This window comes from Lepidochelys olivacea, assembly GCF_965140295.1.
Source record: "Lepidochelys olivacea isolate rLepOli2 genome assembly, chromosome: 24".
Lineage (NCBI taxonomy): Eukaryota > Metazoa > Chordata > Testudines > Cheloniidae > Lepidochelys > Lepidochelys olivacea.
Window position 1 is genome coordinate 1,243,888 of NC_140434.1, and position 24,502 is coordinate 1,268,389.

The 24,502-nt window shown below is 62.1% G+C and overlaps 3 protein-coding genes across 26 annotated transcripts in view; all 3 read right to left on the reverse strand.

Moving 5' to 3' along the window:
• Positions 1-1,325: 1,325 nt before the first annotated feature.
• HAX1 (HCLS1 associated protein X-1) lies at positions 1,326-6,246 on the reverse strand. 2 transcript variants are annotated; one of them, XM_084613265.1, is made up of 8 exons: positions 5,975-6,231; positions 5,311-5,534; positions 4,774-4,979; positions 4,429-4,474; positions 3,944-4,059; positions 3,515-3,665; positions 3,206-3,359; positions 2,642-2,805 (listed from the first exon to the last, which is right to left on the reverse strand). In XM_084613265.1, exons 1-7 carry the CDS (start codon positions 6,025-6,027, stop codon positions 3,241-3,243), a joined length of 915 nt encoding a protein of 304 aa, XP_084469391.1. In that variant the 5' UTR covers positions 6,028-6,231; the 3' UTR covers positions 2,642-2,805; positions 3,206-3,240. The 2 variants fall into 2 exon arrangements, with proteins under 2 accessions (XP_084469392.1, XP_084469391.1); XM_084613266.1 differs by lacking the exon at positions 3,206-3,359 and having other exon boundaries at positions 1,326-2,805; positions 5,975-6,246.
• Positions 6,247-8,192: 1,946 nt separating this feature from the next.
• Positions 8,193-14,168, reverse strand: LOC311512728 (uncharacterized protein). The gene is made up of 7 exons (XM_084614070.1): positions 14,020-14,168; positions 11,195-12,514; positions 10,118-10,292; positions 9,438-9,536; positions 9,075-9,315; positions 8,874-8,993; positions 8,193-8,441 (listed from the first exon to the last, which is right to left on the reverse strand). Exons 2-6 carry the CDS (start codon positions 12,235-12,237, stop codon positions 8,911-8,913), a joined length of 1,641 nt encoding a protein of 546 aa, XP_084470196.1. The 5' UTR covers positions 12,238-12,514; positions 14,020-14,168; the 3' UTR covers positions 8,193-8,441; positions 8,874-8,910.
• Positions 14,169-16,152: 1,984 nt separating this feature from the next.
• Positions 16,153-24,502, reverse strand: part of UBAP2L (ubiquitin associated protein 2 like) — a 43,923-nt gene continuing 35,573 nt past the window's right edge. For 12 of the 23 annotated variants that reach the window (XM_084613894.1, XM_084613895.1, XM_084613916.1 and 9 more), the window contains 6 exons: positions 23,340-23,557; positions 23,139-23,244; positions 18,878-18,945; positions 18,206-18,403; positions 17,732-17,782; positions 16,153-17,046 (listed from right to left, as the gene is read on the reverse strand). In XM_084613894.1, coding sequence (XP_084470020.1) covers positions 16,951-17,046; positions 17,732-17,782; positions 18,206-18,403; positions 18,878-18,945; positions 23,139-23,244; positions 23,340-23,557 — 737 coding nt within the window. In that variant the 3' untranslated portion in view covers positions 16,153-16,950. The remainder of the gene's footprint in view (positions 17,047-17,731; positions 17,783-18,205; positions 18,404-18,877; positions 18,946-23,138; positions 23,245-23,339; positions 23,558-24,502) is intronic. The other 11 variants (XM_084613911.1, XM_084613909.1, XM_084613902.1 and 8 more) reach the window with 4 other exon arrangements.

A 24,502-nucleotide genomic window follows, 5' to 3' on the forward strand; every position in this document is an offset into this window, starting at 1 on the left:
GCCCAGGGTTTTCACTATCCCCTTTCCTCTAGCTGCAGGCTGGGGCCCTGAGCCCCTTCTGACCCCCACAGCGCCTTGGGGCTGGCCTGGTGCCCAGAGCACCCCCGCCAGCCAGAGGGGTTTTGCCTTCACACCCTCCTGAAGACCTGGGCGCCCCAGCCTGCCAAGTATACGGAGTCGTGGCCTGAAGTCCCAGGGCTGGCACAGCTGCAGTGGGAGCCCCTGGAGAGGCCCCTAGACAGAACCAGCAGCCCCATGGCCCCTGGGGGATGCCCTTGTTCCTGCATTCATGATGCCCAGCTTCAGCAGGTCTGTGCCCATCACCTGCCAGAGCAACTACAGGGACAGGGAGCTGATCTGCCCAAGTCCCAGCCCCCACAGGGCAATGTGGGGAGGCGGGGAGCAGGCCAGTACGCACCCCTAGGGGACCTGCAGGACCACACGGCCCATGTGTTGGAGCAGACAGACAGGAGACAGCGTGACTGACAGACAGATGCTGGAGGCTGACCCATTCAGGGCCCGGGGGCACCTCTGCCTCTCTCCAGTTCTTAGACCCTGGGCCATGCGGGAAGGTGACCATGGTCGTGGCCAGGAGGAGTGCATGCTGGGGGCTGTAGTCTCCACTGGCTGCAGCTCCGCAGGGAGCAGTGGCCCCAGGTGGCTCCTGGTGACCCCATTTCATGCCAGTTCAGCCCAGCTTGAGGGCTCCGGATGGGGTTCTTGGCTGAGTGCAGCCTGAGGTGGGGGCATATGCTGTGACCTTGGTTTTGGGACAGGGGAAAGGGGCTGCAGCAGCCTGCCCTGCATGGTGCCCCCAGCAGGGTGGGTGGCATGGTCTCAGCACAGACTGCCTCTCAGCTCCATGCCCCCAGAGGCGAGTTATAGCATAGCAGTACCCAGGATGCTCAGCGCCTCGTGGCATGAGGTCAGACCTCATGCACCGGGGTTCCCTATGACTCCTCTCCGGGGCTCATTGGGGACACGCGCTGCCTCCCGGCCTCTGCAGCGAAATCAACAGCGTTCCTGGGACCCTGATGTTCCCCACAACCGCAGGGTGCTTGGACACTGTCCCGGAGTCCCCAGGCGATGCTCTGGACCTGCTCCCCATAAAGCCAGGCAGGACCCTGGGGAAGTCTCCTCTCTGGCAGCAGCCTGTCTTCAGGCCACACAGCTCACCTGGCTTCCCCCTTCCTGGGTCTGACCTCAGAGCCTTCAGCCTCCTCTGCCCCTCCGTGCGCTTCCCACAGCAAGTCTGCCCAGGCGGGGTCCCCAGGGAAGCCAGAGGGTCCTGCCCTCCAGCTCCGCAGTCAGACGTGACTCTCAGCCAGCCAGCAAAACTGAAGGTTTATTAGACGACAGGGACAAGGTCTAACACAGAGCTTGTAGCAGAGAACAGGACCCCTCAGCCAGGTCCATTTTGGGGGGCAGTGAGCTAGACAACACCGTCTGCACTTCACTCCATGTCCCAGCCAGACGCAAACTGAAACTCCCTCCAGCCCCTCCTCCTCTGGGCTTTGTCCCTTTCCCCGGCCAGGAGGCCACCTGATTCCTTTGTTCTCCAACCCTTTAGCTCTCACCTGGCAGGGGGGAAGGGCCCAGGCCATCAGTTGCCAGGAGACAGAATGTCGGCCATTTAGGTACCCTGGCCCTTTGCTCTGCAACAATTACACCCCCTTATCCCACCCCCTAGAGACTTAAGAATTGCCTAGGGGAAACTGAGGCACCCCCACACTATTCAGAGGAAACATTAAGAACAGTCCCACTTCATCGCAGACACACACACACAGATAAGCCCCACTATGATCCTGGGGCAGGGACAGCAACCTCCTCCCTACAGCAGCAAGGGGTTTGATGACCCCCAAATGGGTCAGAGTGCCCAACGTTTATACCCCTGATCAGTCCATATGGGTCTTGCTGAGTACTGTGTAGGCTCCCACCACACTGCTGTGCTCTTCAGTCCTGACCTGCTCCTCCTGCAGCTTGTCCCTGCCCTGACTGCAACGTGCCAGGCAGACGGCTCTGGCATTTCAGGAGCGCTAATTAAACTGGCCTTGGAACAGCCCCAGCCCCAGAGAAGGGCCCAGGGGAGGTGTTAGCAGAGCCAGGGTGTGTGTAATTAGCTGGCTTAGGTAGGGGCAGTGCAGGCAGGAAGGCACAGAGCCAGGGTGGGCAGGCCCTGCTGCCAGCAATGCCCCTGAGCCGTTTGCCACAGGGGTGTTCGCCTCTGGGCCGAGGGTTCTCCACCCCTCAGGGGATGCTCCAGCAGCTGGGGAAAGCTTGAGCTCTGTCCCTGAACAGCCCCGCTGCCCACACCTAGGGCCGTGCCCTCGCCCCAGGCTCAGCGCCAGCGGCTGCTGCCTTGAGCACCCGGCTAAGGGGTCTCCATTCTCCCAGAGCCACACAGCCCTCAGAGCTGGTGCATGCCCATCACTTCCCACTGGCAGGTGCCAGCCCTGTGCCCAGGCAGGCCACCAACCCCACCTCACTCCTGCCAGTGGCTGCAAATGAGAGGGGAGGTGCCAACCCTTCGAGCACCCAGGACTGGTTCCCTCTCTACTCTAGCTCCCCCAGAGTGAGTGGCACAGGGGCTCTGCCCTGCACTGGTGGGTACCAGGCGCTCCCAAACAGCTCACATCAAGCCTGTGGCATAAATGGACTTTATTCCTCTGCATGTACGTGGCACCCCCCGCAGGGGCAGGAGGGGACTGCAGCTCAGTGATCCCCCTGGAAAGCAGGCAGCCCGTCCAGCACAGGGTACCAGGGCCTGGCGTAGCCTCGGGTTTCGCTGCTGGGGTTCAGACATGCCTGCAATATAGGGCAGCTGGAGTGAAAGTGCCCCCTGGTGCTCACCCCCACATCCAGCAGCAGACCCAGAAGAACGGCAGGTGTCCCCTACAGCCAAGGGAGCAAGCACCTGCCAGGCTTGCAATGGGGCAGAGCCACCAGCCAGCCAGCCCCCACCTGTTGGACCAGGTGAACTATCAACACCCCTTCCCTGAGCCTGCTGCCCCACCCTAAGCACAGGAGACTCAACAGGGCTTCTTCCTCCCCCATCCGAGAGCCCCCAAGCGGCTGCCACAGCCTGGGCCCAGGCCCTGAGGAGCTGGCCTCTCCCCTGGCACTGCAGACTGGAAAGACGCCCTCTTCCAGTGCCTAGGAAGTAGGGATGTCTGTGCCTGGCACTCCCTCTCCCAGGGTTACGTACGGAGACTCCCAGGGATGCTCCGAGGGAGGCCAGGGCTATCGGCTTGAGAACCAGCCACGGAAGAAGGTCTCCAGGAAGGAGAAGGGGTCGCCCAGGTCTGGAGTGCGGAGCCTCCTCTGCTGCTGCCAGTCACCCACAAACTGCGCCAGCTCCTCTGGAGAAAAGAAGAAAGGGATCAGTGGAGCTGGGCGCTCCCAGACAGTCCCCAAGAACCCTGCTGGGCCTGGCCCTCTTCCTAACTCCCCCACTGGCTCCAATCACCACCTGCCCCCAGCCCCACCACACAGGAAGCACCTGGTCCACACTCACCGTCATCTGGGATGGTGTCCTCCTCCCGAGGGTCCTTGCCCTGCCCGCCCTCCGGGATGGTGGTGACAAGGGTCTGGTCTCCTCTGCGGCGGGTGACGACGGTCTCTCTGCGCCCCTGACTGTCCTGCACTGTCCGACGCTCCTCCACGGTCTGAGGACGGGACAGCAGGCCCTTGTCACACCCAGCCTGGAGCAGCCCTGCCCCTCCGCAGAAGCCCAAGTCACCGGCAGCCAGGAGGCATGGCAGGCAGTGCAGGGTGGGAACTGTGACTGCACTGAGGGCCGCACCTGCCGCCTGCAGGAGCCACACTGAACACACCCCGCTCCCAGGACCACGTTTGCAAGCCCCTAATGAGAGAAGAGGAGACGGCCCTTCCCGACACAGCCCCGAGGAGTCACTCCTGTGATCCCTGGCCCTGCAGCACTCACCCCATCGGGCCCCGTCACCGTGGTGACGGACACGCTCTGGAAATAAGAGTGGGCCTTTGGCTCGCCTGGTCTCAGGACCGTCTCCAGCCCCTCCGAGGAGACTCGGGAATCCAGATCTGTGCAGAGGATGGACGTGCATAAGGCAGGAGCACAGGCAAAGCATCTCCCTCCAGGAGCTCAGGGACCCCATCCTGGGAAGGGCCCGGGAGAGAGTGGGGCGCTGCAGCAGCAACACCAAGATGTGTCTCACGTGCCAAACCACCTGCTGGGGCACCCGCCTCAGACTGTGCAGCAGTTTGGGTCTCAGGGCTCTGATGTCCCCTCCCAGTCCAGAGAGCTCTGGAACAGCACCTACCACAGCCAGCACAGCCTGGCCTGGCCTCTCTGCCAGGCTGGGGGTCCCAGCTGCACCCTCCTCCCAAAGCTCAGATCATCATGCAGTCCCCGCAGGGCACAAGCTGCCACCAGACTCGATCGGCACTGACCTTTGTCCTCTCTGGCACTCGGGGGAGCCGGATGCATCTCTCCCAGCTATTATGGAAAGCAAAGAGCCAGTTAACAGGGGTGGGGGCATTACAGTGGCATACAGAGCAAGCGATGGGGCCTCTGATGGCTTGTTACAGACCTGCCTTACCTTCTGGGGAGGCCTCTGCCCAGCAGCTTATGCTAGCACCTGCCAGGAGGGCCTCTGCTATCCCTAAGGAGGTACTGACAGAGAGCATGGGCAGCGCCCCTGCCATGCTAGCAATGAGAGAGAGATGGCTGCTGTGAGACCCAGACGTGAAGGCTGCGAGCTGCATCCCTGAGCTGGAGCTCGCGTGTTCACTCACCCCAGCAAACGGCTGCCAAGGCTTCACGCCTGGGGCTGCCAGGCCCGCACCATCCCCCAAGTCCCTCCCAGGGACTGTGCCCTCTTCAGAGATCCTGGGCTGGTGACTGTCTGGATATTTGAGCATCGAGTCCCGCAGCGCCCGCCGTTTCTGCTCCTCACTCAAGTGGCCCGAGGCAGCTGGGGCAGCCTCAGTGGCAGGAAGCTCTAGGGAGCAGAGAGGGAAAGCAGCACATCACACCCCTGTTCTAACAACGGCCCTCAGCCGTGACGTGTATCCCCCCATGCTGCTGTCCCAACCCTGGGCTACCTCCACCGCAGGGCTGCTGGTGCCCCTCAATCCTGACTCGCAGCCCATTATCTCTACGCGCTCACTCCAGCAGAGGATGCCAATCATAAACAGCAGGGGCTAGAGAAACCACGGTCGATGAAGCTGTCTGCTCAGAGCCGATCCCAGCCCCATACAGAGAAAGGCCCAGCAGCAGCCCCTGGACCCTGCCGATCCCAGCCCTGCTCCCGGCCTGGCGCAGCACCCTACCGAAAGGCTGGCAGGGCAGAGTCCAGGCCCCCATCTCGTTGAAGAGCTCGTTAAAGTCACGGAAAAGCTCGCCAAAGCCGAAGTTGTCATGGAAGCGCATCCCGCTGAAGCTGAACCCAAAGTCCTCGGTGGGGCGCACCCCAAATGAGGGGCCCCCGTCTTCATCATATTCGTCCTCCTCATCCTCATCCCGGGTGATGCCCCCGAAGAAAGGGTCTCGGGGCCTATGAGGGGGGTGGAGAAGAGAAGGAGTCATGGCAAAGGGCATCAGCATTAGGAGGGAAGGGCCCCCCCACCCAGGGAAGAGCCCCCCCACCCAGGGAAGAGCCCCCCCACCTCTGGGGGAATGTCCCACTCCCGAGGCAGGGCACCTCTGGGGGCCTTCCCCAGGCTGATGAGGGGGGGGCCGAGGAGGGGGCGGGGCCAGGCTCCTGGGGCCACGGGGGGGCCCGAGTGGGGGGCGGGGGCCAGGCTCTGGGGGGGGGCCGAGTGGGGGGCGGGGCCAGGCTCCGGGGGCCACGGGGGGGGCCCGAGGCCAGGCTCCAGGGGCCACGGGGGGGGCCAGGCTCCGGGGAGATGGTTGCTGGGCTCGGGCCGGGGGGCCATGGGGGGCCGAGCCCGGCGGGCGGGACGTTGCTGCTCCAGGCGGCTCCGCGTCTCGAACCTGCGGCCCCGCGGGAAGCCGAAGAACCCGCGGAACAGCTCGTAAAGGCTCATCCCGCTACTGCCGTAAAGCCAGACGGCTCCTCTGTCGCGCTGCCGCCTCTACCGCAAAGCGCGGCCGCCCCCTGTCGCGGGGAGGCGATTGCGGCCTGAGTGGCGCCGCGCCGCCGTAAAGCGACACCGGCCCGACGCTCGGGCGATTCCCCGCGCTCCTCGGGCGCGCCGCCGCAAAGCGCAACCTCCCACGTCGTGCTCCTAGTCTCCCTCCTGCCGTAAACCGAGGCAGCCGCTGTCGCCGTAAAGCAAATCACGCAAGAGTCGTGAAATGTTGTGGGTTTTTTCTCCCGCGCAGCTGCCGGGCCCCGCCCCTCCCGTTGTTGTGTTTGGGTCGCAGAGGGCGGGTCAAACCGGGACACGTGGGATTCCCGCCCCGCCCCCCAGAAATTAGCATAAACAATAAAAGTAACAACTTGTAAAAAGCACACACACATCCCATTGTTCTGCCTTTTATGTGTGTACTTGTTACCCCTCCCCCGCCATGTCTCGCCCAGCCCCAGAGAGAGCGGGGCCCCCACCCCAGAGAGATGGGGCCCCTTGTGCCGGGCGCGGCCCCCACCCCAGAGAAATGGGGCCCTTGTGCCGGGCGCGGCCCCCACCCCAGAGAGAGCGGGGCCCCTTGTGCCAGGCGCGGCCCCCACCCCAGAGAGAGCAGGGCCCCCACCCCAGAGAGAGCGGGGCCCCCACCCCAGAGAGATGGGGCCCTTGTGCCGGGCGCGGCCCCCACCCCAGAGAGAGCGGGGCCCCCACCTCAGAGAGATGGGGCCCTTGTGCCGGGCGCGGCCCCCACCCCAGAGAGATGGGGCCCCTTGTGCTGGGCGCGGCCCCCACCCCAGAGAGAGCGGGGCCCCTTGTGCCGGGCGCGGCCCGCACCCCAGAGAGATGGGGCCCTTGTGCCGGGCGCGGCCCCCACCCCAGAGAGAGCGGGGCCCCTTGTGCCGGGCGCGGCCCCCACCCCAGAGAGATGGGGCCTTGTGCCGGGCGCGGCCCCCACCCCAGAGAGAGCGGGGCCCCTTGTGCCGGGCGCGGCCCCCACCCCAGAGAGATGGGGCCCTTGTGCCGGGCGCGGCCCCCACCCCAGAGCGAGCGGGGCCCCTTGTGCCGGGCGCGGCCCCCACCCCAGAGAGATGGGGCCCCTTGTGCCGGGCGCGGCTCCCACCCCAGAGAGATGGGGCCCCTTGTGCCGGGCGCGGCCCCCACCCCAGAGAGATGGGCCCCTTGTGCCGGGCGCTGCCCCCACCCCAGAGAGATGGGGCCCCTTGTGCCGGGCGCTGCCCCCACCCCAGAGAGATGGGCCCCTTGTGCCGGGCGCGGCCCGCACCCCAGAGAGATGGGGCCCTTGTGCCGGGCGCGGCCCCCACCCCAGAGAGATGGGGCCCTTGTGCCGGGCGCGGCCCCCACCCCAGAGCGAGCGGGGCCCCTTGTGCCGGGCGCGGCCCCCACCCCAGAGAGAGCGGGGCCCCTTGTGCCGGGCGCGGCCCCCACCCCAGAGAGATGGGGCCCTTGTGCCGGGCGCGGCCCCCACCCCAGATAGAGCGGGGCCCCTTGTGCCGGACGCGGCCCCCACCCCAGAGAGATGGGGCCCTTGTGCTGGGCGCAGCCCCCACCCCAGAGAGATGGGGCCCTTGTGCCGGGCGCGGCCCCCACCCCAGAGCGAGCGGGGCCCCTTGTGCCGGGCGCGGCCCCCACCCCAGAGAGATGGGGCCCTTGTGCTGGGCGCGGCCCGCACCCCAGAGAGATGGGGCCCTTGTGCCGGGCGCGGCCCCCACCCCAAAGAGAGCGGGGCCCCTTGTGCCGGGCGCGGCCCCCACCCCAGAGAGAGCGGGGCCCCTTGTGCTGGGCGTGGTCCCCACCAAGAGCAAGGCTCTGTCATGCCGGGCGCGGCCCAGACACCGAGACCAGGGAGCCCCTTCTGCTGGGCATGCACAGACCCCAGCCGAAATCAAAGCACCCCTTGTGCTGAGCGTGGCACAGATCCTGAGCGAGATCAGGGTCCCCATCATGCCAGATCCCCACCCAAATCAGGGCCCGTTGGGCGCAGCCCAGTCACCCAGGGACTGTCCCTGCCCTGAAGTGCTCGTGATATAAACAGGCCAGACGAAGGCAGGATTATGTTCCTCATTCTATGAACAGGGAAACTGAGGCCCAGGAAACAAGACCCCAGCAGAGAAAACCATGTCTGTGTCTGCCCCAGCCATCTGGAGATGCCAGCGCTGTTGGGGGCTCAAGTCCAGTCTGGGTGCAGATCTCACGGCCATCAGGGCTTCCCCCTCTTTCTCACGAGGAGCTGGACGGGTCCATGGGCAGGGCCCTGATGAGCTGCCAGGCCTCGAGCCACATCAGCCCCTGCAGGCTCCTCTCCCCGATCTGGAGCAGCTCGTCCCCAGGCTGCAGTAGGTCCTTAGGGCCCCCTGCAGGAGACACCAGGGTGACGAGCCTGGACCCTGGGACCTGGATCGAGGGGCTGCTGGCATGTCGTGTTGGGGACTGCACTGGGTCCACATGCAGCCAGGGTGATGAAGCAGGGCCCAGGGCCCATGGGGAGAGACACACTGCAGGGAGGGCCCGGGAGGCGGGGGGATTTCTCTGCTTGCAATGGGTGGCTTTGTCCCTGAGTCCTCTCCCCAGTGGGGCTGCTGGGACGGTACAGCCAGGCCCCCCTGATGACACAGGTGCTGGGACCCGCAGGGCAGCGACGGGCTGGGAGCTGCTCCTGAGCAGAGCGCCCCCCCCTCGCCAGTCAGCCTCCCCCCGCCGCTGTCTCCCTCCCTCTCCATCTCGGCCAGCTCCGCAGCCCTGACCCCTACGCTGCCCCCCCCCCCCCCGCACCCCCGGTCTCTCACCCTGGAAGATCTTCTTGACGGTCAGTGGCCTGTCCCCCTACAGCGACCCCCGTCCCCCATCCAGGCTGAATCTGAGTCCGTTGGCATCTTTCACCACCTGCATGGGCCTCACCGTGGCGTCTGCGGGGAGACAGACAGATGGAGCTGTCAGACGCCAGCCCCTCCCTGCTCAGCTCAGGGCCCTGTCTGGCCGTCACTCACCCGGTGCTGATGGAGGGGGCTGTGGGACCGGCGCTGGGAGGGAGCCGTTGGGGAGCCCATCCACTGCCCCCTTCCGCAGCACCACAATGGCCTGCCGGGCGGCCTGGGCCCGGTGCAGCCTTTGCAGCGCCTCCCCATGGCTGCAGCCTGTCAGCGAGTGCCCGTCGATGGAGAGAACCTCATCCCCCGGCTGGATGGTGCCCTCCTGGGCGGCCAGGCCGCTGGCAAAGACGCGGTGGATCTGCAGGGAATCAGGGCAGGGAGCTGCATTAGCCCCTAGAGTCAAAGCCCACCCTCCACTCTCATCCTGCCGGCCCCAGGCTCCCCTCCCCCTGCTGCTCCCTGGGGGACCCCGGCACTCACCGTCACCCTCTCGTGCTGGTCGCTCCCCCCTGCGACGCTGAAGCCCAGCTCGGCCCCCTCGTCCTTGTGCAGCACGACCACCTGGATCTCCTTGAGGTGCTGCTGGGAGAGAGGCGCGTTAGGGGCCAGGGTCTCTGCAGACCCCGGAGGTGGGGGTCAAGGCTCCCCTCCATCCTGGTCTGCACCTGGGCACCTGGACTGGGCAATGACACGCCCGCACCAGCTGCACCAGGCCGGCCCGTGCTCCTCTGGCAGCTGGATCCCAGGCTGCAGGAAGGATCGGTTTTAACTACCCGGCCCCTGACCGGCCCAACACAGAGCCCCGGCCCGACGGGGGGGTCACACGGGGAGCCCCTGCCCGCCACAGAGCCCCGGCCCAACAGGGGGGTCACACGGGGAGCCCCTGCCCGCCACAGAGCCCCGGCCCAACAGGGGGGTCACACGGGGAGCCCCTGCCTGCCACAGAGCCCTGGCCCAACAGGGGGGTCACACGGGAGCCCCGGCCTGACGGGGAGCCCCTGTCACACGCGAAGCCCTGGCCCAAGCCTCTTCACTCTGACCCCACCCAACCTGGCTCGTTCCTGCCTGGGGCCTGGGGCCCAGCCGGAAGGACGGGTCCCGTGCGCAGGGTGAGGGGGACAGACAGACAGACAGACGGCGCCCCCTCGGGTGGCACATACCTGCAGGCTCTCCTCTCCCAGGCCCTTCACCTCCTGCAGCAGCTGCTCCAGGTCCTGGGCTGGGATCAGGGACACCACGGACAGGCTGGACAGGCTGGAGTTCAGTGATGCTGAGCATCCCTCATCCAGGGGCGCCTCCTTCCTGTCCAGGCCAAACTCCATCAGCTCGGCCAGGCTGGGGGCAGGAGAAACCCCATCACAGCCAGGGGCCCGTCCCCCCATGGTGCCCCCAGCACCCACACCTGCCCCCACCAACACTGCCCCCAGCACCTCCCACCTCCCAACACTGCCCCCCAGCACCCACGCCTGCCCCCCACCTCCCAACACTGCCCCCCAGCACCCACGCCTGCCCCCACCCCCCAACACTGCCCCCCAGCACCCACGCCTGCCCCCCACCTCCCAACACTGCCCCCCAGCACCCACCCCCCAACACTGCTCCCGGCACCTCCCACCTCCCAACACTGCCCCCCAGCACCCACGCCTGCCCCCACCCCCCAACACTGCTCCCGGCACCTCCCACCTCCCAACACTGCCCCCCAGCACCCACGCCTGCCCCCACCCCCCAACACTGCTCCTGGCACCTCCCACCTCCCAATACTGTCCCCCCAGCACCCACGCCTGCCCCCCACCAACCCTGCTCCCCAGCACTCATCCCCCACCCCCAACACTGCCCCCAGCACCTCACACCTCTGCCCCCCAGCACCCACACGCACCCTCCAGCACTGCCGCTATCTCCCTAGGGTTCAGGCACCCAGCACCAACCCCAGCTGCCCCCCAAAGGCCCTCACCCACCCTGGCAGAGCCCTGCTCCCTGCCTCTCCCGCTCAGCTCCTGGGTCCTGCCCGGCTCTGCCAAGGGTGGCTGCGTTGGGTTCTCAGTGCGATGTTCACCCACCCAGCCAGGGGCACGTGCCACCCAGCCAGGGGCACGTGGCACAGGAGTGACCCTGGCTTTGGTACCGGTAGGGTGCCAGGCCTCCCAGCATAGCAGAAGGGGGTGAGAGCTCCCCAGCCCCAGGATGGCTTGGAGGGGAGACCCCAGAGCACCCCCAAGGCCGGCTCCAACACGGCTACCCACCTGAGGGCGAAGCTCCGGCCGTGGGGCTGGCTCTGCTCACTGGGGGTGGTGAGTGAGGACTCTGTGGGGTCAGAGTCATCCCTGTCGGACTCCCCCAGGCCCCAGGGAGCGAGGGGCAGGGCTGGGGGCGGCTCTGGGGCCCTGCCCTCTGCAGGGAGCAGGGAGGATGTCAGGGGTCCACGCCTGGGCAGGTGGCTCTGCAATGGCCCCCCAGCAGGCCCGGTCCTCGGCAGCCCCTCACCAGCTGGACCTTCCCCCTGGGCCGCCTTGGGTCTGCCAGCGTCTGGGGGGGCCTGGGGCAGCCCTGGAGCTCTGGCTCCTGCCCTCAGTGCCCCCAGGCGAAGTGCTGCATTGTCTTTCCTACCACCCTGGGGGAATCGTTGCCCTTTCCCAGGGGGCCGTGGCTCCTGCTCCCCACCCCAGGCTGCCCGGCTTCGCTGGGGCCCAGCTGCTGGGGCCCCCGTCAGCCCACTTCTGCCTCGGGGGGCAGCGGCCGCCCAGGGAGCCTGGCTCGCCCCAAAGCGCAGCTCGATGGAGCGAACCTGCTCCCGCACAGAGCAGCCTGGCCCCACGCTGGGGCCCCTGGCCCTGCCGGGCGGAGGCCGCATCTCCCCAGCTGGTTCCGTCTGCTCCTTTTGGGCAGGGGGCCTGGAGCTGCTGGGGCACAAGCCTGGGGCCTTGCTGGACAGGACGCTCTCCTCACTCCTGCGGGGCGGCCAGTCCCTTCCACTGGGCCTCGGCTCCTGGCCCGCCCGCCCCCGGGCCCTGGGGCTGGGGGCCCGGGGGCTGGGTTCCTCGCTTGCAGCCAAGCTCTTCTGGAAGCGTCTGATCCGCTCCTGCAGGCTGAGGCACGAGAGGCCAAGGGCCCTCTGGGCTGACGCCTCCTGCAGGGGCCTGACTTGGAAAAGCCGGGAGGGCCCCGGCCCCTGCGGGACGTCACCGCTCCCAGCTCTCCGAGGCCTGGCTGTGGCAGCCCAGCTCCCAGGACAAGGTTGGCCAGGGCCAGGGCCCAGGCAGGGGGGCTGGGCAGCGTCTGGCTCCATTCCCAGCAGCGGGTCAGAGAGCTCCGAGTCCAAGTCCCACGGGGCGGCTCAGGGATCCCCAGCTGATCCCACTGGGTCCCGCATAGCCGGTCCTGCTGGATCCATCAGCCTCTCCCAGCCAATCCCTACACGTCCCTCCTGGGGGGATGCTCCCCCATGCACTGGGCTTCTTCCCAGAGTGACGGGGCCTCCTAGCCTCGCCCGACAGGACCGGGGCAGCGACTGAGGAGATGATGCCGACCGCAGGGTGCCTGGGGCTACTGCGTCCCACCTGGACCTGTTGGAAGCAGAGGCCAAAGTGGGGTTGATTCCCTGGACCCTCCACCTGCAGGACCCTGCTCCGTCTCCGTGCGACATGGCCTGGCCTGGGCACCCCCAACCACCACCACAGTCTCGCTCCCCCAAGCGTGTCATCACCGGGTGCTTTAGAGCCACTGAGTTATTTAAGGTGCCATCTAGACAGAACCTGCCCTGGCATGGGAGGGAGCCATTTAATCCCTGCATGACAGGGGGCAAGCATGGCGCTGTCTGTCTCATGTTCTGGGTGGGGCTGGGACCTAGACCGAGCAAACTCCAGTGTCCTTTGGGATTTGGTGGCCCGTGAGAGCGATGAGGCTCTGGGAGAGGGCAGGCAGCGCCCACTGCTGGGTGAGCAGGACTCTAGCCACACCAGTTGAATCCTGCATCCAGAAGCACTTTACAAACTAGCCAGCGATGGATTCAGCCACCTCTGGGATGCAACCAGGCAGCTGGAGAACAGGAAGAACGGGGTGGGGGTGAGGTGTCGTTCGGCACCCAGAGCCAGGTTTGGTTCAAGGGGAAAAAAGAGTTTTGCAAACAAACAAACAGCAGCAGCAGATTTGTAATGAGATTTAAAAACAAATAAAACAGGGGTTTTATTCTGTTTCAAGTTTGCAGCCTGGACCCCCATGGCCTGATGGGAACCAGTCACTCAGATACCATGGGCATTGGCTGGCCAGACCCCATGCCCTGACAGGCACTGGTTGCCCAGACCCTACAGCTTTCTACCCGCACATGGGACCCCAAATGAAAGTGGCCTGTCTGCGTTCACCCCGGGGTGCTGGACCTAGCCAGCTGTGTGCAGAGGGCAGCTGAGAGCAGGTTGTTCCTTGCTCCTCTCGGGGAGCAGCGAGAAGCCGGAGGTTTGGATTGAACTGTCCAATGGTGAGCCGGGCAACGTGTCTTAAGTGCCAGCTGTTGAGGGCAGGGATCATGCACCAACCCACCTACCGGGGACCAAGGGATGGGGAGGGGAACAGCCCATTTGGCCAGGACACGCATCTAGAGAAGTGCCAGGTACCTTGCACCACAAGTAGCCAGGATGCTGCGCTTTGGGGTTCATCCAGGTGTCCCCCCACCAGCCGCCCCCTCCCCGTCACACCACAGGCCGCACCTCCCCTCTCCCCGGTGCTGTGATTGGAGCAGGGACTCGGCCATGAGGACAGGCTGAAAACAGGCACTGTCCTGCCATGCAGCACCCAGAAGAGCAGCCATAGGACTTGTGATTACAGGGGGCAGAGCAGGCACAGGCTTGGCCTTCTACTGCCCCCCCCAGCACCGCCCCCACCCCAAAACACACCGCCACGGGGCCAGGTAACCTCCCCCCATGTCTCATTCGTCCTGCCCAGGGTATATTCAATAAAGTCCTCCCATGGGGAAGGCACCCCTGGCACATGGGATCTGCCCTCCCCCCAATACTGCTGGCAGGAGCGGGAGGTCGCGGTCAGTCTTTGCCCCCCACCGGGTCTGACCTGGCCTTACCCTGCAGAAGAGCCCCAGCCCGGGGGGTGCAGTCAGCCGGCACTGTACCCTCCCCCACTGGGGCACCGTCAGGCGGCCCGGAGCCGGAAGAGGCTCTTGCTCATCCGTTGCTGTGCACGTGGGGGGCTGAGCAGCTTCTGGGTTAGAAAGGCAGGCCCCCCCCAGCTCTCTGCGGGCAGCTCAGCAAGGTACAGGGGAGACTTCCTGCCCGCCTGCTTCCGCTGGGCCTACGGCTTCCCTTCTCGACAGGGCCTGCCACAGGCTGAGGCTCCAGCCCCAACGACTGTGGTCCAGAGGCAGGTCTCCCATGCAGGGAGGTGTCTGCGCAGCCCCTTGGTGCAGCCGAGCTGGGGTAAAGGGGCTGTCAGACAATGAGGTGTCCGGGCCACAGCTCCCCCCTCGCTCCCTGTCTGCCCCCCACCCCCCATTGCACAGTCCTGCTGCTGCAAGAACAGCTGCCCTGAGCCCTATTAAGGGTTAACTGCCCCCTGGGTCGCAGCTTGGAGCCTACAGGAGCCTGCTGCTGAGGGCCCCGCACAGCGCCAACTGGGGACCGGGAAGGGCAGGGGACCGGCAGGAGCCACACCCCTCGAGGAACCAAGGGCCAGCCTGGATGTTCTTAGCCACTGCCACACACAGCTCTGGCCTGGCGCAGGCCCCTGCAGTCATGCACTCGCACCCCCTGCAAAGCCCCCTGACTGGGGAAGGGGCCGCTCCTGCCCCCAGCAGGTTGATCACTATGGGCCAGGCTCAGGTAGATCACATCAATCTGTGTTCTTCACACCACATACACCAGCACGCATCGCCAACACGCACAGGGATTTCTAACCATTCCTGGGCCCAAATGGCTGCGAATCCCAGAGCACTTTGCAAAGCTGAGGTCAGCTTTGGTATCAGCAAACAGGAAACTTGTCACAGGTGCAGAGAGCAACGTTCTGCCCTGGGACAAGCAGGGCACTGGAGCAGTACCTCGCACGCGAGTATCCAGACCGAAGAGAAGGCACAGACAGAGCAAGAAGCTAAGGAAAGGGAACAAACTGATGGGTCGGACCTTAGGGACAGGTAGCGAGTTCTGGAAGGTGTCAGATCAGCCTACCCCTGCTCCCGGAGGACACACGTAGCTTCACCTTGGGTGCGTACTGAGCCATGCTGCACCGAAAAGCTGCACCACGTGACTGACTTCAGCAAAAAACCTGGCTGATGTCAGCTCTCTGGTCTCCAGTAGGTTTCATTACGAACCAAGGTGCGACCAACCAACCGCCTGTTCAATTTACCAAGCCCGAGACAGGTCCCACAACCCACCAGCCCCTACTGCTTCCAAGACAGAGAGGAGGAGAACTGGTCACTGCAAGGCGGGAGCCCTGGGAAAAAAAATGAGGGTGGGACCCACGCTCTGGGGCAAGGCTGGGACTGGGGAGGGGGGTGAGGAGGGCCTGGGCAGCTGCCAGCTGGCTCCATGCAGCTGTGGCCCCCGCACCCAGCCCAGCTGTGGCCCTGCAGCACCGTAGCCAGACTGGGATTTCAGCATGGGGTCTGTAAAGCCAGCCCCATCCTCCCCACGCAGGGAAGTCAGCAGTAGCTAGTCTATTAGTCACCACTGGGTGGCAGCCTCTGCCCAAGAGACTCCTGCACCATCCCCTGCCAGAGGCACAGTGGGGGAATGGCCCTGGCGGACTCAGGCCAGAACCCCTGCACAGCCTTAGACAGGGGGCAGTAAGGAGGCGTTGGGCCTGCCCATCTGGCAGTGGCATGCAGTAGACAGGCAGCCTCGGAGTGGGGACTAACCAAAGACCTCCTAATGAGAGAACAGCCCCATTGGGTCACCGCCTGCAGCCAGTGACTGCTTCGCCTTGGGCAGGAGAACATGCCTGCACCTGGGCCCACCAAGATGAGTGCCCTGGAAAGGGCAGAGATGCCTGGGGACCACAGAGGGGAGGGGTCAGCATCTCAAGACAAAAAGGGGACATGCAGGCCCAGAGATGGAGCAGGCCTGGCCTCCTCCACTACCCATCAATATACTGGGACAGGGCCCGGCCCGCCGCTTTCCCTCTCCAGCATCCATGACGTGCTCCAGGGCCCAGTGCCAAAAATCCTGATCAAGGCTCAGAAGGTAGGTATTAAAAAATACACACATCACTTTGTGATCTTTATTCTCTTTTAGTAAATAACCCGCACGGGGGCTTCATTTGAAGTGACCAATTCCAACTGAAAAATACAAGATCTGGACTGCATAGAAAAAAAGACCAAAAAAACCCAAAAGCAGAATATACTTACAGCGTGCAAGGGGGGAGGCGAAGGGCCTGGCCTGGGGCCCACTGTAGGGAAGGGGGCAGATGGAGAACTTAAAATAAAGAGGGGTTTCCCTCCACGTACCCTCCTGGGCTTGTGGGAGCAGTGGAGTGTGCTGAGGAAATGAGGACTCCAGGACGGCGTGGGGTTTTTGTTTTTATATACAAGACACATTTATCCATTAAATTTAGAACACAGTACAAAAAACACTTCAACTAATTCATCGGACAATGCTGTTCATATCAATTACTGTTCTTATTCCTAATATTAAAGGGGGTTTGCTGTAGGTGAGCTTGCAGCTTTCCACTCCTTTAGGTCCACCAGGGTCAGGGGGCAGCAGGATGGGGGAGAAGTCGGGGAGAGAAAGGAGTAAAAACCAAAAAAGGCCCCTACGGCAAACGGTTCAGTCTGAATGCAGAGAGAGATAGAGAGAGAGAGAATACAAATTCTATATTACATACAACAGGAAAGGTGGCTGAAAACAGACACAATGCAGAGCCAAGTGGCCGGCCTGCCCCGGGGGCTGCTGGCGCTGTGCCGGGGGATAGGGGGCGCTCCCTCCTCCCCGGGTTCCTTTGTCGTCGTTTTCGGTACGTTTCTCTTCCAGAAGCGAGTGGCGAGGTGCGCAGGGCCGCTGCAGCCTCAGTTGGCGCCCCAGTTATAGCTGTTGTAGGCGGACTTGTTGGCCTGGGATTTCTGGGGGATGGAGCTGCCCTGGCTGCGCTGTCCGGTGCCGCTCTGAGGGGGGTTGGAGGGGAAGCAGAGGGTTACTGGGACGAGCTGGAAGCCCTAAGAATCCCCAGGGTCCTGAGCCCGGCCTGCTCTGCGCACCACAGGCCAGGCCGTGCCTTGCCCTCAAACCCAGGAGTCCCGCACCGGCGCTTAACAGCACGAGCTGCAGACCTGCGAGACCAGTTCCAGGAGAGCTGCCCCATGCTCACCATGCCAGGTGAGCTCCAGGCCACAGCATCGCTCTGGGCTGCACAAGACAGCTATGGTGCCAACCTGCTGCGGCCCTCCGCCCCGGCACGGCTCTAGCCCAGCGCAGCAGGCTGACACCAGCCCACAGCCCCCGACCCAGCTGGGCCCCCCGCCTCCCCCTTCCCCATGAGCCACTCCGCGCATCTTCCTCCAGACCAGGAATGCTTCCAACACCACCACACAGCAGCAGCTGGAGGGCTCCGCCAGGGCTGCGGCTCAGGGAACCGGGGGTGGGGGCGGGCATGTGTGAGCATGGGCGTGTGTGTCTGTGCCGCGGGTGTGAGTGTGTGCGCACTTACTGACTGGGGGCCTCCCTCCTCGCCTGGCAGGGTGGTGCGGCCATAGGGGGTTCGGGAGCGTATGAAGGGCTGATTGGGGGCTGAGGGGCCTAGGGGGCAGCATGGGGAGGGGCAAGGCATTACCATTCAGAGAGGTTCATTACCTGGTCCTCCTGCTGGCGTTGGCAGCACAGAATCATCTGCAAATATGGAAGCTGTTGCAGTGCCAGGATATGGAAAATAAAGGGACAAACTATGACAATAGAAATCCACGGTTAGACCTGACAGCTACGGCGGGATCGTGGGGGTGGCCATTAACCCCTCCACTGCTGGCCTGCAGAGCCGCCACTGGCAGGAACAGGGAGGTCAGGACGTACCAGGTATGTTCCCGGGGGGAGGGGCAATGGCTGAACGTACCTGGTACGGCCCAGCAGCAATGGGGTGGCGCTGAGTACCCCCCAGCTGAGTGCACCCCGGGCCTTCCTCACCTCTTCCTCTCACAGGCCGTGTGTGTATGTGCAGGCATGTGACCGCGTGTCTGCATGTGTCCGCTGTGGGGCATGAGAAGGGAAGGGGGGCCAGGGGAGCGAGAGAGAGCCCTAGGAAATAACCCGGCAGGGGGCTGGGGGGCTGCTTACCTGGCCGTCCTGCTGCAAGTGGTGGTGGAGGATCTGCGAGTGAGGCTGCTGATGCGGGGTGAGGATGTGCATGAATGGCGCTGGTGGGTACGCTGCGGCCGTTGCGGGGTTGAGGGGGCCACCACTGCCTAATGCTGAAGGCAAGTTGAACGAGGCTGCCGGGGTTCCAGTGTGAAATCCCTGCTTCTCGAAGGACTGCTGCCAAGGAGACACCACGGGGGGGGGGTGAGGGGCGCCAGGCAGGTCTACCCTAGCACACGCCTGCGTCTAAGACGGCGCAGGGCGAGGGCTCTTTCACCCTGAATGCTTCAGACGGGAGACGTATCCCAACCCCAAAACATCTCCTGCCACTCTCTCAAATCCCACCCAGCCGGATTGCCTCCGGGTGGAGAGAATCGCCCTACAGAGCCCGCTGCATTAGAGAGCATGTCTACACGGCAGCTGGGAGCCTGCTTCTCGGTCCAGCCAGCACCGTCGCAACGTCGGCAGCGGCTCGCAGTGCAGTAGCGCGAGCCAAGCTCGTGCGAGTGTCTAACTGGACCAAGAGGCACGTTCCTAGCTGCAGTGCAGACACCCAGACAGGCCTGCAGTTCCCGCAAAGCCTGGCACAGGTCCCCCGGAGTACCCCCCCGCCAGCTACTATCTGCCCAGAGATATGGACGAGATACCAACCTGGGTCTTGGAGTAGACTGAGCCCGAGATGTCTGGCACTCCCGTGTTACTGGATGTCACAGATACGCCTGTGGAGGGAGGAACCCAAAAGTCAGCATCAGGCAGGAGCTCCCGTCAGCAGGCAGGGCAGGGGTGGGCACCCTGAGGTTACCAGGTGAACCAGCGCCACTCCCAGGCAGGAAGGAGCCACAGCACTGGATGCAGCCACTGGAGTCCCCCACTCCAGGTGGGGTTTGGAGAGAGCTCCCACCTGGCAGGAGGAAGCCCCTTCTCAGAAGAGTGGGGAATCTGTCACATTCCCAGCTTGAACGCCCTGGCCTCAGACACCCCACCCTGCTCCCACCCCGCTGCTTCAACCTGATTATACCAGAAGAAATCCTCTGCTTTGTGGGAGTTGCCAGACGGCACCTGGCAGGGGCTCCTACAAAGGGCAGAGCAGCTTTGTCCTTCCAGACAACAGTCCCCAGAGGGGCTTTGACCTTAGAAACGAGTGGCCGTGGATGGCTAACAGCTGCCATTTCCTCATCTCTCCCATTCCACTAGTGCCCGCTCCCTGGGCTGTGCGCTCCGCAAGGGCATGCCCTCAGAGCTGACACACTGTCACCAGGCAGCCTCAGCACCACTATGGGGTGTGTTGAGGAGACGGCCCAACACCGCAGCCCTCCTGCGTGGAGCCGTTTCGCACCTTGCTAACGCTGGTACAGAGACCAGCGCCGATGGCACAGAGCCCCAGGGGAAGCATGGCTCTGCAGAATTAGCAGAGCTGTTCAGCAACAGGAAGAACTGCTGCAAGGATCCTGACTGGAGTGGACTTCGATCTGGTTCTGGGAAGATCTGTCAAGGAGGAGACCATCAGGCAAGGGTGACAAGCAGCTCTTGGATCCCAGAACAGAACAATCTGCTGCCAAAGCAGTTTCTTCGGGTCTCCAATGAGAAATGTGGTCTAGATGAAATTATTATAAGGTGGGTGCAGAACTGATTGGAAGACTGAACTCAAAGAGGAGTTATCAGCAGTTTGCTGTCAGATTGGGAGTGTGTATCTAGTGGGGTCCTGCAGGGGACAGGCCTGGGACCGGTACCAGTCAATTATTTTCATTAAGGATCAGTTGCTCTCCACGGCCACAGGAGGTAGGATAAGAAGTAATGGCTCAACCTGCAGGAAGGGAGGTTCAGGTGAGATATCAGGAAAAACTTCCTAGCTCTCCGGGGAGTTAAGCTCCAGCATAGGCGTCCGAGGGAGGAGGTTTAAGAGCAGACTGGACAAACACCAGTCAGGGCTGGTCTAGGTTTACTTGGCCCTACCTCAGTGCAAGGGGCGGGACTTGGTTACCTCTTGAAGTCCCTTCTAGCGCAACATTTCCAGGATATCCTGGCTGCCGCAACGAAGGGGATGGAACATTTCCCCATCTCCTGAACTAGCCAGGGCTTCGCAACCAAGGATGTGGGGCTGAGAGCGAGAGGGCTGTGGCCATAGCATTCTGGGGGCAGCAGGGATGACGCAGCTAGACAAGACCACATTCCCACCCCTACAAGGCACAGAAAGGGCAGGGTAGCCCCTTAATACACCACACTCATTAGGGGCGGGGTGAGTCTAACACACACCCGGGCCCAGTGCTAGCAAAAGTCCTCGATTTGTAGGCAATATTCATGGGGACTGAGAGCCAATACACGCACAGAACTTCACCAGATAGGCTGAGATTTCATGTCAGCTAGCAACTTCACAGCAAACTACATGCCAGGTCCAGACTTTGGCATCACAGAGCAACAGGTGCTGTCGCTCAGGGTCTTAGGGGGGGAAGAGATATGACAGTAGGCTGCCGGGACAGGGCCAGCAGACTCACCAGGCCAGCGCAGCATCAAGAATTACTCTGATTTATAGGTCATGGTGGAGGGGACAGACCGGCTGAGCCTTCTCACCCTGATGCTGTGCACGAACACAAGATACACCTGCCATTTGTAAAAGCCCAGCAGAGGCAGCACACACTGTCTGGTGTCAGGCAAAGCCCAGCCTGTCAACACGTGTGCAGAAACCTCAAAGAAATTCCAGAGGACTGGAAGAATGCTAATATTGTGCCAACATTAAAAAAAGAAAAAGCAAGCAGGATGACCTGGGTAACTACAGGCCAGCCACCCTGACATCAATCGCAGACAAAATAATGGAAAAGCTGATAAGGGATTCAATTGAGAAAAAGAATTAAAGGACAGGAATATAATTAATGGCAGTCAACGTGATTTTACATAAAATAGGTCTTGTCAAACAAGCCTTACTTCCTTGAGATTCCAAGTTCGGGTGATAAAGGTAAATGCAGAGATGTAATATACTTTTGGAAGGTGTTTGACTTCGTGCCCCATGACTTTCTCATGGAAAAACTGACACTACACAATACCAGTGGAGTACATGTTAAATGGATTAAGAACTGGCTGACATCGTCAATGGGAGTGTTTCTATGGGATTGGTACTAAGTCGGACCCTGTTCAACATTTTCACCAGTGATCTGGAAACAAATATAAAGTCACTGATGATGAACTAGAGACTGGCAGGGATATAAACAATGAGGAGGACAGGGCAGTCATACAATGCAATCCGGATTGTCTGGTAAACTGGGCCATTCAAACAAAGTGGGTTTGAATAGAAAATTATACAACTAGAAACAAGTAATTCCCTACAGAACGGGGGCTCTCTCTCAGAGGTAGTGACTGATAGCAGACAAGTAACTGAACAAGAACACCCAGTGTGATGCTGTGGCAAAAAAGGGCGGATGCCATCCTCGGACTTAGGGAGAAAGGAGGTGATTTCACCTCTATACTTCACTGACTAGCTCGATGCTCGAATATCACATCCAGTTCTCGTGTGCATGTTTCAAAAGGAAGCTGAAAACATGAAGGAAGTGTAGAGCCCTGAAATGATTTGAGGGATGAAGAAAATGCCTTACAGCGAGAGACTCTGAGAGTATGATCTGTTCAGTTCATCCAAAAGATCAAAGCGTGACTTGATGACGTGTATGGACCTTCACAGGGAGAAAATCCCAAGTAGCGAAGGGCTCTTCAATCTAGCAGAGGCAGCAGAACAAGAACCAATGGCTGGAAGCTGAAGCCAGACAAATGTAATTTAGAAATTCGGCACAAGTGTTTCTCAGTGTTCCAATAGTTAATCACCCGCGAACTGCCAAGGGAGGAGGTTGACTGACCAGCTCCTGAGGTCTGCAGACTAAGCCCGGCTGCCTTTCAGGATTATGTACTTTAGCCAAACACAAGTTATTGCACTCACTACAGGGGTATGTGGGTGAAATTCTCAGGCCTGTGACACATACAGGAGGTCAGACTAAATGATCTAATGGTCCCTGCTAACTTTAAACGCTATCAGTCTCTGAGAGCGATGCTCAGGGAGCCAGCAATCCAGCACGTGACTCTCCGGAAGAGTGTGCAGTGCTCCGTGGATCCCATACAAACAAACGCAGGGATATGGCTGGGCCGGTCAAGAATAAATAAATATGCTGCACAAGGGTGCATCAGAGCAATGTCTCTCCTCGAGTCCATTCTCGATGCTGCTGCAGATGGGAAAGAGAAACATCAGCCATGTCACTCATGTGATGGCTAAATCCTGCAGCAGCTCTGAAAGTGTACATCCAGGCTAGAAGTCACAGACAATCGGGAGAGCAAGAAGAATTCACTTAAGCTTGACTCAGAGTGCCAGGGGTCCTGGCCACCCCTCTAGAGCCGCACATGAACATCTTACAAGTCATTGCCAGGAAGCGCTCTGGGCCCTTACTCTTCTCTGGGCAGAGTCCCTCTTCTTACCCACCAGCGGGCAATCCACCAAGAACAAGGTGTCTGTACATAAACAGAGAGGACATCCCAGCATCTTCATGGACAAGTCGCCCCACAGCACTGCTTCTAATTAGCCAGCAGGTGCCCTCCCCATGAGGTGTAAATGCCCATGTAGCCCCAGGGCTCTTGAAGTCAGTCCCAGGACTGCTTGGGTCAGTCTGACACAAGGATGATTTTTGGTGGATCTCCCAGCCTGGGATTGAAAGTGGTGTTTGTCCAGACTGCAGCTGCACTTTGTTTCCAACAGCACCCCAGAGAGACCCAAGGCGGAAAGGCAGTGTCTGTGGCGGTCCAGCAGCCCAGCGCAGGCAGGGCTCAGTGGACTAGTTTGTTCCAGCCCGGGACAATTGCCCGTTTCCTCTCCTGTGACCCCCCTGACAACCCTCCACATGTTACAGACGTACCGACTGACTGCCCACCAAGCGTCTCTTACCAGTGCTGTATCCATGAGAGCCATAGCCACTGGGCTGCTGGAAAGGGGTTGCTGACGCGTTGACGCTAACATTCACACCATGCTGCTTGGAAGAGGTAGGAGCGACCTAGAGAAAGGAAGGGGCCAGGATGGTGAGCACAGGGCCAGCCAAGCTTCTCTGCCCTGCCCCCCCCACCAGGTGTGGAAAGGGGGAGCACTCACAGGGAACACGGCGGGCCCATACTGGAAGGTGCTGGGGAGCCCTGGTACCCCTGTGTAGTACGGCAGGCTGGTGTAACTGTAGCCAGGAGGCAGAGCTGGGTTCAGGAACGTCTGCTGCGTGGTGTGGTGTGTCTGCGTCTGGCTCTGCTGAGGCTGCGCCAGAGTTGTTGCTGGAGCAGGGGAGGAGGCGTCGCCGCGGCCGAACTTCGCGAGGTCTCCTGGAGAAGAGAGGGAGACGGGCAGGAGTGAGGCCACCGGGCTGAGTGGTCGACGAGTGAGTGACTGGGATCGACTGCCTTGCCTTGGTCACCTTTCACCCAAGGATCTCAGAGAACCTTGCCAACAAAAGGCCTCAACCCCCCGTGGGGTGCTGGTGAGCCTTAACCTTGCTGCGTGACGCTCGGGGGGGGGGGGGGGGGAGCTGGCTTGCCCAGGGTCCTAGAGTGAGAGCCGCAGAACCAGGAACAGAACGCAGGCCCCTGCCCCAACCTCCAGATGATCCTTCGAGGATTCCAAGCCATTAAATCAAAGGGGCCCAGTACATACGACCCTTCCCCGCAGCCGAGAGAGAATTCATTTCAGACCCCTCTGCAGCAGGACCTACAGACACACAGCAGCCATGCAGCATGCAAGGCTGGATTGTTAAACTAATTGCTTTCCTCAAAGCCCCTTTGTCCTCTGTGCCCCTCAAGGAGCAACCCACAGAGAAGCAGACCCTAAAGGGAGATGGGTTCCTGTAATCAGCTCCCCAGGGACTAAGCTACACGACATAGTGTCCTGCCAAAGTGCTTAACAAGCTCTTATAGCAGCCTCTGGCCTTCATACTCCAACCCCCATACAGGGGAGCGAGACCCACCAACACTGGGGTTTGTCTGAGAAACTCCTGCAGGCCCCACTCGCAGCCTGAGCGCCAGACACACCAGGATCTCACAAGTAGGGTCCCGGAGTTTATGGCAATTCCAAACTCAGCTTGGAACGGGCCCAGAACAAAGCAGCAGGCTCACGAGTGACCCCAAGCTGTAAGGGTATGTGCGCACTCCAGTTACAACCCCGCGGCTGGCCCAGGCCAGCTGACTCGGGCCTGTGGGGCTCAGGCTCATGGGCTGCTTAACTGCAGTGTAGGAGTTTGGGCTGCAGCCCAGGCTCTAGGCCCTTACAAGGTG